The sequence below is a fragment of the Ambystoma mexicanum genome, chromosome 3q, assembly GCF_040938575.1.
Source record: "Ambystoma mexicanum isolate Mex_15411 chromosome 3q, UKY_AmexF1_1, whole genome shotgun sequence".
Classification (NCBI taxonomy): Eukaryota; Metazoa; Chordata; class Amphibia; order Caudata; family Ambystomatidae; genus Ambystoma; species Ambystoma mexicanum.
Window position 1 is genome coordinate 432,992,996 of NC_090926.1, and position 15,061 is coordinate 433,008,056.

At 38.9% G+C, this 15,061-nt stretch overlaps 1 protein-coding gene across 1 annotated transcript; it reads right to left on the reverse strand.

Annotated features, from left to right (window-relative positions):
• Positions 1-2,023: 2,023 nt before the first annotated feature.
• LOC138582651 (uncharacterized) lies at positions 2,024-13,655 on the reverse strand. Its single transcript, XM_069654116.1, has 2 exons — positions 12,990-13,655; positions 2,024-5,004 (listed from the first exon to the last, which is right to left on the reverse strand). Exon 2 carries the CDS (start codon positions 4,950-4,952, stop codon positions 3,630-3,632), a length of 1,323 nt encoding a protein of 440 aa, XP_069510217.1. The 5' UTR covers positions 4,953-5,004; positions 12,990-13,655; the 3' UTR covers positions 2,024-3,629.
• Positions 13,656-15,061: the final 1,406 nt, after the last annotated feature.

Here is a 15,061-nt window from a genome sequence, read left to right on the forward strand (position 1 = left end):
CCGTTTTTAGCTGTTTAATGTATTGCTGGTTCGGTTTTGTATTAGACAAATGTCCTTTAAAAAGTGTAGTATAGTCTATTGTATTTTCCTCTTTTTTATGATGTAACTTTATGTAAACTTTTTCTACTATTCGATTGTATTATGAAAAGAATTTATTTTGTAAAGGTTTGTATAAACCAAAAACAATAAAGATAATAATAATAATAATTGGTACAGTCACCATGTAAATTACTGTTCAGTTCAACTCTAGTTTAGCACCAAGGTTTCTTAGTGCAGGACAAACAATCCACTCTAAGCAGCCACAACATGTTTATCTGTGTTAACAGTGCAAAGTTCATTTTTCTCTGCTGGAGATGAAAACACAAAGTTTAACATGAGACAGGAACAGGAGGTAAACAAAATGGCAGATGATTCTAAAATGGCGGCATAGTCAGTCTTATTCAGGTTAATTCAAATGCAATTTTCAGTGTTATGTGAATGCGCTTAAGCCAATGTTTGGTATCAGGGGATATTATGTGAAGTTTACTTTAACACTGCCAAAAACTGCCAGAAATGAGTGGTAAGTGGACATCTTTACTTCCAGCAAAAGGCTGGAGGTAAAACTCCAACTTACCACCCAACTCGTGATTGGACCAACCCTTAAATGAGGCAGTAATAACATTACCGCTTCATTTAAGGACTGGAACCCAATTCGGGATGAGGCCCATTTTCTGTTGCACATCCACAACCTTATCTAAAAGTACTGCTTTTTATTAATTATATTCTATTTCATTTTCTGTTTCCCTTATATTTCTCGCCATCCCTATGCTTAATGTTTCCGAGTCATTACTATACACCCCTTTTACATGCACAATCCTAATAAAATTACCTACAATAAAGGAATGAAGAAGAGACAGAAGCATCCCATACTTAACAATATATACATTGTATTACATTTTAATCCTGGACGCGCTGAGGAATAAGAAAAGATAGTGTCATGATGCCAGCAGGGTTGCATCTGCTACAAGAATGTCACTATCAAGGTCAATATATTCATTGTTTAATGTGACTGCTCTAGAGGATCTGCAGAAGGTCTGATATGCCAGTTGCTTTCCGAACTTCAGAGATGTGGATGAAAAATAGAGTTCCTTCACTCTTAAAGCAGATGGGGAGGCAAATACGACCTTAAACAGGCCTTGGTGTCTACAGTCATTCCATTTAATTATGAAGGAGCGTACATATACAAAATATCAGGGGTAAAGCTGAGGAGCCTGCAGAGACGTTGGGCCAATAGTAGATGTGGCAGCTGTTTCTTCTCTCTTGGGAGCGAACTGTTGTGCGATTAGCTTTATATATTTTATTAAATCTTCAAATATTTCTGAAACTACTCCCCCAAAATCTCAGCTGCCCTGTGTGCATCTGATGCAGCACACGCCGATGTGAGTGGTGTAGGGTATTTTGTGGAGATTTGTGGCCTGACGGTATTTTATTACCGCCGAGAAATAACTTAGCAATAATCACTCTTTGTATTCAGATTTGGCCATGTGCAACAATAATACAATGGACATGCATTATTTCAGCACCCAGACCTGCATATTTGGTATACGTGGTTGGTGGTATTTTGGTGAGCATAATTCCCTTGTTTTATTTGTGGCCCCAATGTCCAGAATCCCTTATCTTCGCTTAGATTTTTCGTGTGATCACTAGAGAGACCTCAGACCTGCATTCTAGGGAAACCACAATTTCCAGGGATAGTGTTGGTGCGCCACCATGGGCAAACTCACTGACTTATTTACGACAGAGAGCTATATGTGGTAGTCTTGTGGTAATTTCCACTACCTTATATACGGTAGGGAGCTATGTTCAGAGAGTCTCTCTTCCCGTTGGCTCATGTACCTCCAACAAGTTATACTACAGTCATTCACAATTATTCATACTGATTCTGACATACACACATCTGTCTTAAAATGACCATTGCACTGTTTAAAAATCTCCCCACATCATTGGCATTGTAATGGTAAATAGAAAATAAACCACCCGTCTGTTTTCAAATATTTTCTGTATTATAAAATTTACATTTAGGCATGATCTCATTTTTTACAGCAATAAAAGGGAACAATCAAAGCATTTTCAATGACACACTGCAATTATAGTGGCGGAGAACAGAACTTAAATTGCAACATTAGCACTTGATAAAGACACGCACGGGACTTTCATTTTTCTAAACTGACTGCATACTTTCGTGCACACACACAGCTCCCCCAGTTAGGTAATTACCTTATCTGTTCAGATTCTTCTCTCTGTGAATGTGGCTCTCTTGGCGTAACTCCAATAAAAAGGAACGCTTGCCTTCTCAAGCCGGGGTCATTGCCTGGAATTCTCAGCTTTTTCAGATAGGACTGCCTCTGCCAGTGGAAAGGTAATTCTTTCAGCTTTCCCCAGTCTCGACTGCAGCAGGACACCCCCACAGCCAGGTCTTCTCCCCAGTAGTGCAGAAAGATGTCTGCCTGTCTTTTTCCCTGCTACTGCCCACTAAAACTTTCCTCTCAGCCCTCTTTATGACGTGTTCCAATGAAATCCATCATCTCTCATCCTCCTACTTTTCAACAATAGCTTCGCTTATACATTTGCAATTGTTGCAAATCTGACTTCCTCCTTCCTGCCGTTACTGTGCACAACAACACGGATAATCAGGCAGAGAAGAGAAAAATCTGCACACTCATTTAAATGGTTTTCAAAGTATGCCTAATTCTGCAGTAGAGAACACATTTTATTAGTGGGTTATATTAAAATAAGGTTTTATTAGTCAGGTTAATTGTTAATATGTTAGCTGTTAATTTTCAAATGTGTCTCTAGCAATATAGGCATTTCAGGTGAAAAATAGTGTGCATTTTTAAATGAACACGTGTGCTTTTAACTGTAAAAATAGCTTTGCATCTTATATATTAAAATCGTTTTTTTTTTTTTGAATAGCCTGTCTTTCCTTGTTAATCTGCTAACCCATATAGCAATGCACCGCACCCTTGTGGTGGTGCTGCAAAAAAAAAAATGCTACTTGTGCAGTAGTACTGTACTCTGTGCTGTAACATGCCAAATATCCTTACATATACCCTCCTTTTGTTTTTTAGAACTTGGCTATAATCCAAGCCAATCTCTAAAAACAACTTGTTCTTTCTTTTTCTCTTAAAATGCATGTGTATTGGGATATCTTTCTCTTCCTGACGTAGTCAGTAAAATCAGTAACATTTTCATTTTTACTGATAGCACAATCAACCATCCACCCATGATTAGCACCAAGATAGCCAAACCCACTATTGAGCGTTCCCCCCAGGTTCCCCAATTAAATCTTTCCACTTCTATTATGCCCAGATTACTAATTGTAATATTGTTTTTTCGCAAATTCATTTTCATAACATGTCTTTCTTTGTGATTCAATAAATATTCCACATCTGGATCTATTGGAAAAGTATCCCTTTGAAAAAAATCGATATTTTCCACTTGGCTTTCCCAAACATCATTTGTTACATGGAACAATGTTAATCCCCCAATTGACACAATTGCATCCTTTGGAACCTGTAAATAAAAAACATTATATTTTACTTGTTTAACCACGTATGTTCCATGGTTTAAATGTACTACCGTCATGTTCTTTAAACAGGTACTGACCAACCATTTACCTCTGACCATCTTAGCCTGTGCCATTTCTTCACTCCCCATATTACTAATATTCTTTCACATCCCTCTGATATACTTGGGTCAGATTTCAATCCACAAATAGCATCTGTGGCATCAGGAACAAACGGTTTACCTGGACACATATAATTTTGTTCTTTAAATGTTACACATGTTTCCAGGTTTGGTATTAAATAAACTTCAGGTTCCCATGACTGAAATGCCACCACTTCTGGAGTCTTAATCTTAATGAATTTGTCCTCTTGCCAAAATCCCACGTTGTGTACCCACTTCGTTTGATAAATAAGTTCAGGGGCTACAAATGGGATGCATAGCAAAAATCCGATCTCTAGTCTTTCCAAGTCCACATATAACGGCATTGCATTCCCCATTTCGAATGCAATTCTTATCTGTATAAGGTCAATTTCCCTCCTGGTCAATCTTTCTATCATTTGCCGAATGATATCCTGCGAAACAAAATACAAGGGAATATGTCCTTGAATCAATTGTGAAACTGCAGTTTGAACTTCTCTCATATAATTCGTTAATAGTCTATCAACAGGACTCATTATGTTCAATATTTCATTTAAAGTTCTGTCATGCTTAAGTATTATTTTAGTCGCCCGTTGCATCACATCCGCTTGTTCATTTAGAATGATTGCAGTTTCATTTATGAATCTTACTTGTTCATCCAGTCCCCCTCTAATTCCATCTAATGTCTTTTGTATTATTTCTAGGTCAATACTCAGTTGTTGTGCTTTAGTACTCAGTGTTCCTACCGAAATAGAATTGGCTGTTGATATTGTAGTACCTATTATTGCCCCAATTATAGACATTACCATTGATATCGCGAGCATCACCGCACCTCTCTTTCCTCTCTTCTTCTTAATGTCTGCTGAATTCACGAATGTTTTTTCCAATTGCATTAATATATCTCTTATTGACTGCTTAGCGTCCTCTTTTCTTATTTCCAGCCACTCTTTAGTCTGTTCAATCTTAATTCCGGTATTGTTCAAATGTTTTTCAATCAAAATCTCAGGATCCAATGGTATGTAGATATTTTGGAAAATCATCCTTCTATCACTCATGATGAATCCTGGTGCTTCTTCTACCGCGATACCAGATGCTGGTCCAGGTTCAATGACAACCTGTGCTTCTGAATTCTTGAAGATCCCTCCAAATATCACTATTGTTAAACATGTCATCGGTATCATCTTCAATGCTGATCGCTTTGTAGCCTTGGTCTTCACCCCTCTTTGGGGCTTTCCCGGAATCCGTCCTCGCGGTCTCCAGTACTCCATCGTCTCCCGTGGCCTCTGATCCCGGAACCTCCGACCAAATAATGTTAATTGTCTAAATCAAAATAGAAAATAAACAGATTAAGTACATAGCACAATACTAATTTCCACCTTTTTGCCAAAAATAAAACATGCTTGGTAAAAATACTTCTTTTTTTTTTTTTTTTTTTTTCTGAAATTAAACACAAGTTAAAAGAAAACAAACACATATAAAACAGCATTCAATATTTAATACACTTTCTCTCTGTACACCAACCACGAGCTTCCGTTATATGTGCATTTATTTATTTATTTATTTATATTATATATTTATTTATTTATTTATTTATATTATATATTTTCGAATTTTTCTCCAGTATATTGTTAAATTATTTTCTGACACCAATTTGTCTATGGCTTGTATCATTTTTCCATGTTTAAGTGGCTTTTTGTTGTATGTAACCATGCCTCTTGCTTTCCAACCAGGCAAATACTCCACAAAGCTATTCCGTGCATAGTCAGAATCAGTCACCAGGACAATTTCACTGAACTTTTTATCAACTGCAGTAGCAATTGCTTTATAGATGGCTGCCAATTCCGCCACCTGACTGCTCCTATCTCCAATCCTCATCCCTATACTAGGAACGCCTTCACATTTCAACCAGACATTTCCTATTCCTGCCACTAATTGTTTATTACTGTCATTTTCAATGTGAAAAGCACAACCATCCACGTATACAGTTGGCAAATCCTTGCATGTTTTTTCATCAAAAGCTTTGTGTGGTGATTGTTCAAATTCCTGTAAACTAGCTTCCACATCCATTTCATTTGTTATTTGTTCAGCTGCACAGTCATGTAAGTCAGCTAACCCTTGAGCAATTGGGCTCTTTTTATTTTGTCCATATCTTACTTCTACGGGAAAACCTTGTAATGCCAGCGTCCATGAAGTGATTCTGGATTGCGCTAGATTGCCTGATCTAATTCTTTTACTTTCTAAAAATTGCAAAGGTTGATGATTTGTTTCAATAATCACCTTTTCTCCCTGAACAATGGGGCGAAAATGTTGTAGCGCCCACACAGTGGTTAATAGGGCCTTCTCACATTCATTAAATTTCATTTCAACTTGGGAAAATGCCTTACTTGCATATGCAATGGTTTTGTGATTCAAATCGTGTTTTTGTGATAACACTGCTGACATACAATGTTCAGAAAAGCCTATTTCTATAAAGAAATCCCTATCCTTTATGGGGTATGCTAAACATGGTGCCTTTACAAGACATTCCTTCAATCTAGCCACTGCATCAGATTGCTCTCTTTCCCATCTCCAGGGAGTATTTAGTTTAAGCAGTTTAGTCAATGGTTGAGTGATTTCTGCATAATTCTCAATGAACTTTCTGTTATAGCCTGTCATCCCTAATAAACTTTTTACTCCTTTCACATTTTTAGGATCTTTTAATCTTTGTATGGCCTCTATTTTCTTCCTTTGTGGATTTAGCCCATGTTCAGTCACTTCATGCCCTAGAAAGTTCACTTTTTTCTTGCACCATTGTGCTTTTTGCAAAGATACTTTGGCGCCTGCTTTCTGCAATTGGCCAAGCACATGTCTTATTTCATCAAAATGGCTTTTAAGGTTTTCATTTTTTATCAAGACATCATCCACATAAACTATTGTCCCTCTTTCCGCTGCATCCGGCATGGCCTTTCTCAAAAATATGCCAAATTCACTCCCACTATTGATGTACCCGAACGGAGCTCTAAGCCAGGCATATTGAGTCCTGTCAAATGTAAAGGAAAATAGGTGTTGTATCTCCTCTGCCAATGGCACACACCAATATCCAGATGTGAGATCTAACGTGGTAAATACATTTGAACCATGTATCTGAGCTAGGCCCTGATCAATGAATGGTAGTGGCCATCTAGATACTGGTACTCTTTTATTTAACTCTCTTAAGTCTGCACACAGCCGCCATTGACCATTTGGCTTTAACACACCTAAAATAGGCGTATTGGATGTGCTATGAATGGGCCTAATTATTCCCCGTGATTCCAAATTTTTAATAATCTCTGCCAATGATTCTAAACATGCCAGCGGTAGTCTATACTGGCGTACAAACACTGGATTTCTGCTACAACCTTCTGGTAGTGTGGCCACATGTAAATCAGTTAAACCACAATCATAAGCATCTTTTGCAAATACATCCTTGAACTCCATAAATATTTCCCTCAGAGTGCGTCGATCCTCATCGCTGTTACATGCATCCGCTAAGGAGATCTGCTCTTCTACCATTCTGGAAAATTCTGGAAACTCTTCTGGTAAAGGAATCTCAGCGCTTTCCTCTAACTGTGTGGCTGTGTCTTTTTGTAGAGCTGCCACTTTCAAATATTTTGGCATATCAGCTTCCACTTCAATGGGCTGATTTCCTGTTTCATTTTCATTTAAATTAAATATTATGCAATCCTCTTGATGGCAGCACACTGTCTCATTTGAATCATAAGGATACACAGAATGAATTTTAAACATTCCTTTGGGCTGAGAGTCCAGGTGTTCTGGCAACTCGCCCTTGGCATCTACATATTTTTCAGGAATATTCCCAATCACCATGTTATTTAAATCTGCCGTATAATGTGATTTTTGTATGGCCATTCCTAATGGGGAGTTTTCCTCTAAATGAATATCCTGACAACCTTTATTATTCACCATGATTTTTACAGATCCCTCACCAATGTCTACCAATGGAATGTATTCATAATCCAGGCCTTGCTGTTTTATGGATTCATTCAGGCATACAAATGCATCAGAGCCTTTCATCTGCTGTCCATTTTTGCATTTCAGTGTTATTGCAAACTGTTTTGTAAATGCAGGAATAATAGTATTTTTCCTCATCTGTAATTCGACTGCATAAGGAACTAGTTGTGCACAATGATAAGCCCTTCTTTTGTCTTCAAATTCAGGCGCCGGTCCACCTAGGCGCGACCATATTTTTTGATTAAGGAAATCTAACACCATACACATTCTGTGCATGATGTCATTGCCCATGTAAAATTCATTTTGTGCTCCACTCACTATCCATACATTATGGTAAATTGCTTTCTGCCCAATGCTAATTTTAAGCATGCATCTGCCTGTAATTCGGTTTTCAAAGTTTGGACTGTCCAACCCAGAAACATATTGGTTTTTAATCCTAAATTTCGGGATTTCTTCCCTCTCCATAATTTTTTGCAACAATTTCTCATTAATGAAACTCCTTTCATGTTCAAGCGCTAAAGTGGCTTTTATTGTTTTAAGATAATCATTTATACCAGCGTGAACCCATGGTTGCTCATCTTCCATGTGTATCTCTGCCAGAGTGGTAATGTGTTTTTCTGAATCTGTTTTAGGAACAATATTCTGTTTGCATGTATTCTCTTTTAAATAGAAACGTAATGTGTGTTCGTCTATGGCAGTCTGCCAATCTTTCCTTGGGTCCAAGTATATTTGTACAGGTAGTTTTTCATTGTCGCTCTGATCTTTGTCTTGACACCTTAATATAACAGTGACACTAGGTATGCAGCTATTCTGTAGATATACCTCCACAGCATCCTTTGTTTTGGCAACGGTGTGACATTCTTTTATATTGCTGTTTTGTGATTTTAGTTTCTTAGGCCTCAATGGTTTTTTGGTTAAGGACCACAGCACTCCATTCACCCCATCTATGAGAGGAGACAATCTTTTCAGGCAATCTGTCCCCATCAGAAATGGAATTTCACAAATAGATGTGATCAATACCTCTTGTTTCATTCTGTGCTTTCCTATTTTTATGTCAACCTCAGTTACACCTATGATGGGCACCTCCTCCCCATTAAAGTTATGCACTGGGCCTCGATTTGCCTTCACTGTGATCTGACTCTGTGGAGGCCTCCCTTCATTGATACTCTTTACCAGCTCCTTGGACATAATTGTGGCCTGTGCGCCAGTGTCAATCATAGCAAAGGTGTGGCATTTTTCTTCTACAGTGATGGGTGCATAATATCTGTCCTCAACTTCCTCTAATACACATAAGAAATGTGAATTCTTACTGATTTCAGGGCTCACCTTTCTCAGGCCTTTTTCACTTTTGGCTAAGCACATTGGTAAATGAAAAGACATTTTTCCCTCCTTTTTACCCATTTCTGTGCGAGATATTTTATTCATTTCTCCATGTTCAGAGGTTTTTTGGAGTGTGGCCACCGTTCGCCCATCCATCTGGGTAACATCAGAGACCACATTACAACCTTCCAACTGAACATGTGTCACAACATCATTCAGCAATTTGTCATTTTTTAATTCTGTGCATTTGTGATCATTTAGTGTAATACCAGCCCTTTCAGCCTCTTCAAAAATATGTGGCTCAAAGAATTTTTCAGGTGATTGACTTGTACCCTCCTTGTGAGTATTTCCTTTTTCTGTCTGTGTTTGGTAATTGTTTTGCTTGCCCAGGGAAGGAGCTATGGCATCCCCATTTACTCCCTGTTCACTGGTATTCCCCATGCATGAGTCATTTTTCTTAAATCTGTCCCTTTGTTCTTTTGGAATTCCTAATGTTTCTTTTTCATTTGTGCAAATCTTTACTGTTTTATTTAGCTCTAAGTTAAACCGTACCTCTTTTTTAGAAGTATTTGCACTTTCTGTCACAATTTCATTTACTGGTACTTTCATTTTTAATCCATTAGTCATCTCAGAGTCGTTATGCAAAGTTATATCAGAGCAATCTGTCATTTTGGCACTGCAGTTATCATGAGTACTTAGTCACTTTTCGGAAGCCCCCCGGTCATTGCTATGGCCATCAGCCCCCTCTTTGGAAGGTTGTTTTTGCGCTGTATAGAGCTTTCCTATTTGCTCAGCTAACATTTTCACTTGGGCCTCAAGGCATTGGAACCTTTCCACCTCTCTAGGATCCTCTTTCTGTGGCCTAGGTCGATATTGGTTGTTTTCCCCCTGATTGGATCTATTCTGATACCTCTCAGGTGATTGATACCGGTTGGGATGGTTTCTGAATTCTTGATTCATTTGTGGAGGGGAGCGGTTTGCACCCATCCTTTGATTATAGTCCCCTGGTGGGGAATCATTGTACTGGCGTGGACTGTAGTTCACGTTTTGCCTCATGTCCTGTCTCTCAGATTGTGGGTACTGGCCCCTATATTGATTTCCATTATCAGTAAATCGATCCACATATCGGGGCCTATCCTGATTACCATATATCATGGTGCTGGGATCAAATCTGCTCTGTGTCCCCAATGACTGGTAGGGACCATCATTTCTTTGATCTTGATTTTGTCTCTGGTTATTGTTCATACCTGCCATATCAGACCGGTATCTTACCCGGGGTCTATCTCCTAAATATCTAGGGCTGATGTAGCTCTCTCTATTACTAGGATCATGTGATTGGAACATTGGTACAGGCAATGGCGATCTTTGTTGATTACCCCTTTGTTCAGGTGTCACATTATTTTTACCTTGGCTTTGAGCAGACTCAAGGGACATTTTGGCTGACCTGATTTCCATTACTGTGGCTGAGGGTTCTTTAGATTTAGGCCTAGTATCTTTCATTTTATCACTTTCTCTACCCTGACAATAGAGTACCTCATATAGCTTGGTGCTTTGATGTACAATCCATTCAAGGGACTTGTCACGGTCAAATTCACGGACCAATTGGGATATGATGTCTTTCTGTAGCCCATAGAAGTATGCGGTTTTAAACTCATTGGAATTTGAGTCAAAAGATACATCAAAGCGAGAGAATGCTCTTTTTAAGTCTTGTAAAAATTGGCGAGGTGATGTATTAGGTCCAGCAGTAATAGTGTACGCAACTTTCTTTGCCTCTTGCAATGACTGAAAAGGAGAAAAATGACGCCTAATTTCTTTTTCAAACTCCAGCCATGTCATATTCTGCTGTTCATTTAATCCCCTTATGATGCTGGCCGTCGGGGCATCTAAAGTTAAATGAAAATATTGTCTGTACTGTTCCTTAGGTATCTGGAGCGCTTTAAAAATGTCATGCACCGCTTCTAAGTGATCCTCAATGCAGCATTCACCTCCCTTTTTAAATGGTTTGATCAGGGCTTTAATGGATTTCATTATTTTTATGGGGCTACTTGTTGCAATGCATGGAATTGCACTATTTTGTGATTCAATCCTGTTTTCAGGTGTATGAGATTGGTGGCTGCCCCCAATGGGAGTATCAAATCCCCCAAGGGCGCTGCAACCAAGTTCAGTCACCGGCCCAGTCACTGGGGCACTAGCTCTTTGGGCAGAGCTAGAATTCACCTCCACTCCATTGAATGTGGTACCCTGCCGCCTCTCCTGTGACCTGGGAATGCACATTTGCTGTTCTAAGTCCTTACACTTTTTAAGGAGTCTGTTGGCTTCATCATGCAAATAATTATTTTCATCACTCATTTTATTAATTGCCTCCTGCATGTCACACATTTGAATTTGGCATTCATTGAACTCTTTATTTCTTTTGTCTCTTTCTTGAATCATTTTAATCATTTCTTGTTCTACACTCTGGAGATCACCTTCTTTTTCACAATGTTCTTTTTGTAAAATCTGCATTTCTGAAACAACCTCATCTTTATCCTGCCTAATGTGATCCACTAAGGCTTTTAAGTGTGTCAATTCTTGCTCACTATCTTCAAATTGTTTCTTGCTTTTGGATAACTGAGTATCAAAGTCTCTGCATTTTAATTGCATGTCTTTTTGGCATACATCCAATTCTGCTCTCAACATTTCCTGATTTTTACTTGCCCCATCTATTTCAGTCTTTAACCTGTTAATTAGCTGAGTATCATTCTCTTGCATTCGCAGTGACTTGTTTAAAATAAACCATATTTTGCCGCATAGACGTATTAAACAGTCTTTCTCTGCACTTTTATCGGCTGCATTCAATAATCTCGTAAGGCAGACCTGAATTATGCTGCCTTCTGCAAAAATATTGTCTAGTTTTTCTTTCTGCACCTCACCCTGAATGCGGTTACTCCATTCTAAGGTACTGTTCGAAGACCAATTCCCATGTGCAAATAACTTTGCCTCTAAATATTGCACTAGATCTGAGAATGTGGTTTCCCTTTGTGACATTCTGAAATTCGTTTTTAGTGGCACACTGCTATTATAAAATGGGTTCCCTTTAATGTGCAAATGGCAGTGTGAGACACGCTTGCCACGCCCAGTAGGTACTCTATGATCACTTTCCCGGCCTGCAACGCACCATAAATATGTAGGGTATTTTGTGGAGATTTGTGGCCTGACGGTATTTTATTACCGCCGAGAAATAACTTAGCAATAATCACTCTTTGTATTCAGATTTGGCCATGTGCAACAATAATACAATGGACATGCATTATTTCAGCACCCAGACCTGCATATTTGGTATACGTGGTTGGTGGTATTTTGGTGAGCATAATTCCCTTGTTTTATTTGTGGCCCCAATGTCCAGAATCCCTTATCTTCGCTTAGATTTTTCGTGTGATCACTAGAGAGACCTCAGACCTGCATTCTAGGGAAACCACAATTTCCAGGGATAGTGTTGGTGCGCCACCATGGGCAAACTCACTGACTTATTTACGACAGAGAGCTATATGTGGTAGTCTTGTGGTAATTTCCACTACCTTATATACGGTAGGGAGCTATGTTCAGAGAGTCTCTCTTCCCGTTGGCTCATGTACCTCCAACAAGTTATACTACAGTCATTCACAATTATTCATACTGATTCTGACATACACACATCTGTCTTAAAATGACCATTGCACTGTTTAAAAATCTCCCCACATCATTGGCATTGTAATGGTAAATAGAAAATAAACCACCCGTCTGTTTTCAAATATTTTCTGTATTATAAAATTTACATTTAGGCATGATCTCATTTTTTACAGCAATAAAAGGGAACAATCAAAGCATTTTCAATGACACACTGCAATTATAGTGGCGGAGAACAGAACTTAAATTGCAACATTAGCACTTGATAAAGACACGCACGGGACTTTCATTTTTCTAAACTGACTGCATACTTTCGTGCACACACACAGCTCCCCCAGTTAGGTAATTACCTTATCTGTTCAGATTCTTCTCTCTGTGAATGTGGCTCTCTTGGCGTAACTCCAATAAAAAGGAACGCTTGCCTTCTCAAGCCGGGGTCATTGCCTGGAATTCTCAGCTTTTTCAGATAGGACTGCCTCTGCCAGTGGAAAGGTAATTCTTTCAGCTTTCCCCAGTCTCGACTGCAGCAGGACACCCCCACAGCCAGGTCTTCTCCCCAGTAGTGCAGAAAGATGTCTGCCTGTCTTTTTCCCTGCTACTGCCCACTAAAACTTTCCTCTCAGCCCTCTTTATGACGTGTTCCAATGAAATCCATCATCTCTCATCCTCCTACTTTTCAACAATAGCTTCGCTTATACATTTGCAATTGTTGCAAATCTGACTTCCTCCTTCCTGCCGTTACTGTGCACAACAACACGGATAATCAGGCAGAGAAGAGAAAAATCTGCACACTCATTTAAATGGTTTTCAAAGTATGCCTAATTCTGCAGTAGAGAACACATTTTATTAGTGGGTTATATTAAAATAAGGTTTTATTAGTCAGGTTAATTGTTAATATGTTAGCTGTTAATTTTCAAATGTGTCTCTAGCAATATAGGCATTTCAGGTGAAAAATAGTGTGCATTTTTAAATGAACACGTGTGCTTTTAACTGTAAAAATAGCTTTGCATCTTATATATTAAAATCGTTTTTTTTTTTTTGAATAGCCTGTCTTTCCTTGTTAATCTGCTAACCCATATAGCAATGCACCGCACCCTTGTGGTGGTGCTGCAAAAAAAAAAATGCTACTTGTGCAGTAGTACTGTACTCTGTGCTGTAACATGCCAAATATCCTTACAGTGGTGTGTGTAACCTTTTCCCTGTCACTATCTCGTCTGGAGACAAGTAGTGTACTTTACCTGGCTGGTTCTTAAGGCTGAACAGAGCCAAAGGAAGACAGTGCAGCCAAATCCTCCCTATCTTATGACACAATTTTGACAGTTTTTGTTTCAATATACCATCCTGTTGACTATTCAATAGACGATCCTGTTGACTTGAGGGTGGTAAATTGAGCGCAATTTTGGTTTAATCCCTACTAGGGATGTAATGTCCTTGAATAATTCATTGAAAAAGTGAGTCCCGTTGTCTGATTTAAGGACATCACATATCCCCCAGCAAGGAAAAACCTCATGTACTAAGAATGTGGCCTTTGATTTAGCATCTGGTTGTGTGCAAGGACATGCCACAATCCAGCGAAAGAATGGACACACTACAACAATACACAAACAATGTTAACTGCACCTGTTAACAATATCACCATAATCTACGTGAATCTCCCAAAAGGGTCCTGTTGGGCAGGGAAATGAACCACGCAACATGCAGAGGATGTGTCTTGTGCTGTAGAGGTAGCAGTTAGTACAGTTTGCCAAATATTTGTCAACATATTCTTGGAGATTGGGGACAAACCAGACCTCCTGGATATCTGATGCAATATACTGTTTAGACATATGGGTTGGGTAGTGCAGTTGCTCATGTTTTGTCTCCAGATATGATATGTTGGTGATATTGAACACCCCAATTTGACCCACAAATCCATCTCCTCTTGAGCTGCCTGACCTTGCAATTCAGAACTGCTGTGTAGGGTACTGCTAGCTGCAATTGTTGTTTCATTACCTCAGGATATGATCTGACGTCTGATAAGTCTAAATACACTGCTTGTCAGCAGCATCATTACTGTGTGAAACAAAGTCTGTGTCCCAGGTATGGGAGGTGCATTTCACCACTGCTGCTACTGATGGATGGGTTAAAGCATACATTAATCTTTCTAGCAATGCTGAATGGCGAATAGGAATATATCATTACTATACACCATGTTCATGCTTCTAGTGCTTCAATCAGTCTAATGAGTTCTTCTTGTGCAGAATAATGTTTTTTTAACCTCTTTTTAATTTCTACTTTGTACTCCCCATCTATGAGGTGCACCACCACAGCTTTTTCCTGTCTCCTGATCAGTTGTTGGTTAACCATCAATGAAGAGGACCTCTCCCTCCTCTAGTGCATCGTCCCTCACTTGAATTGGGTCATCGTTTGTACCTTCATATGT

Excerpts from the sequence above, each read along its gene's own strand:
- LOC138582651 (XM_069654116.1), bottom strand. The coding sequence starts at position 4,952 with ATGGAGTACTGGAGACCGCGAGGACGGATTCCGGGAAAGCCCCAAAGA.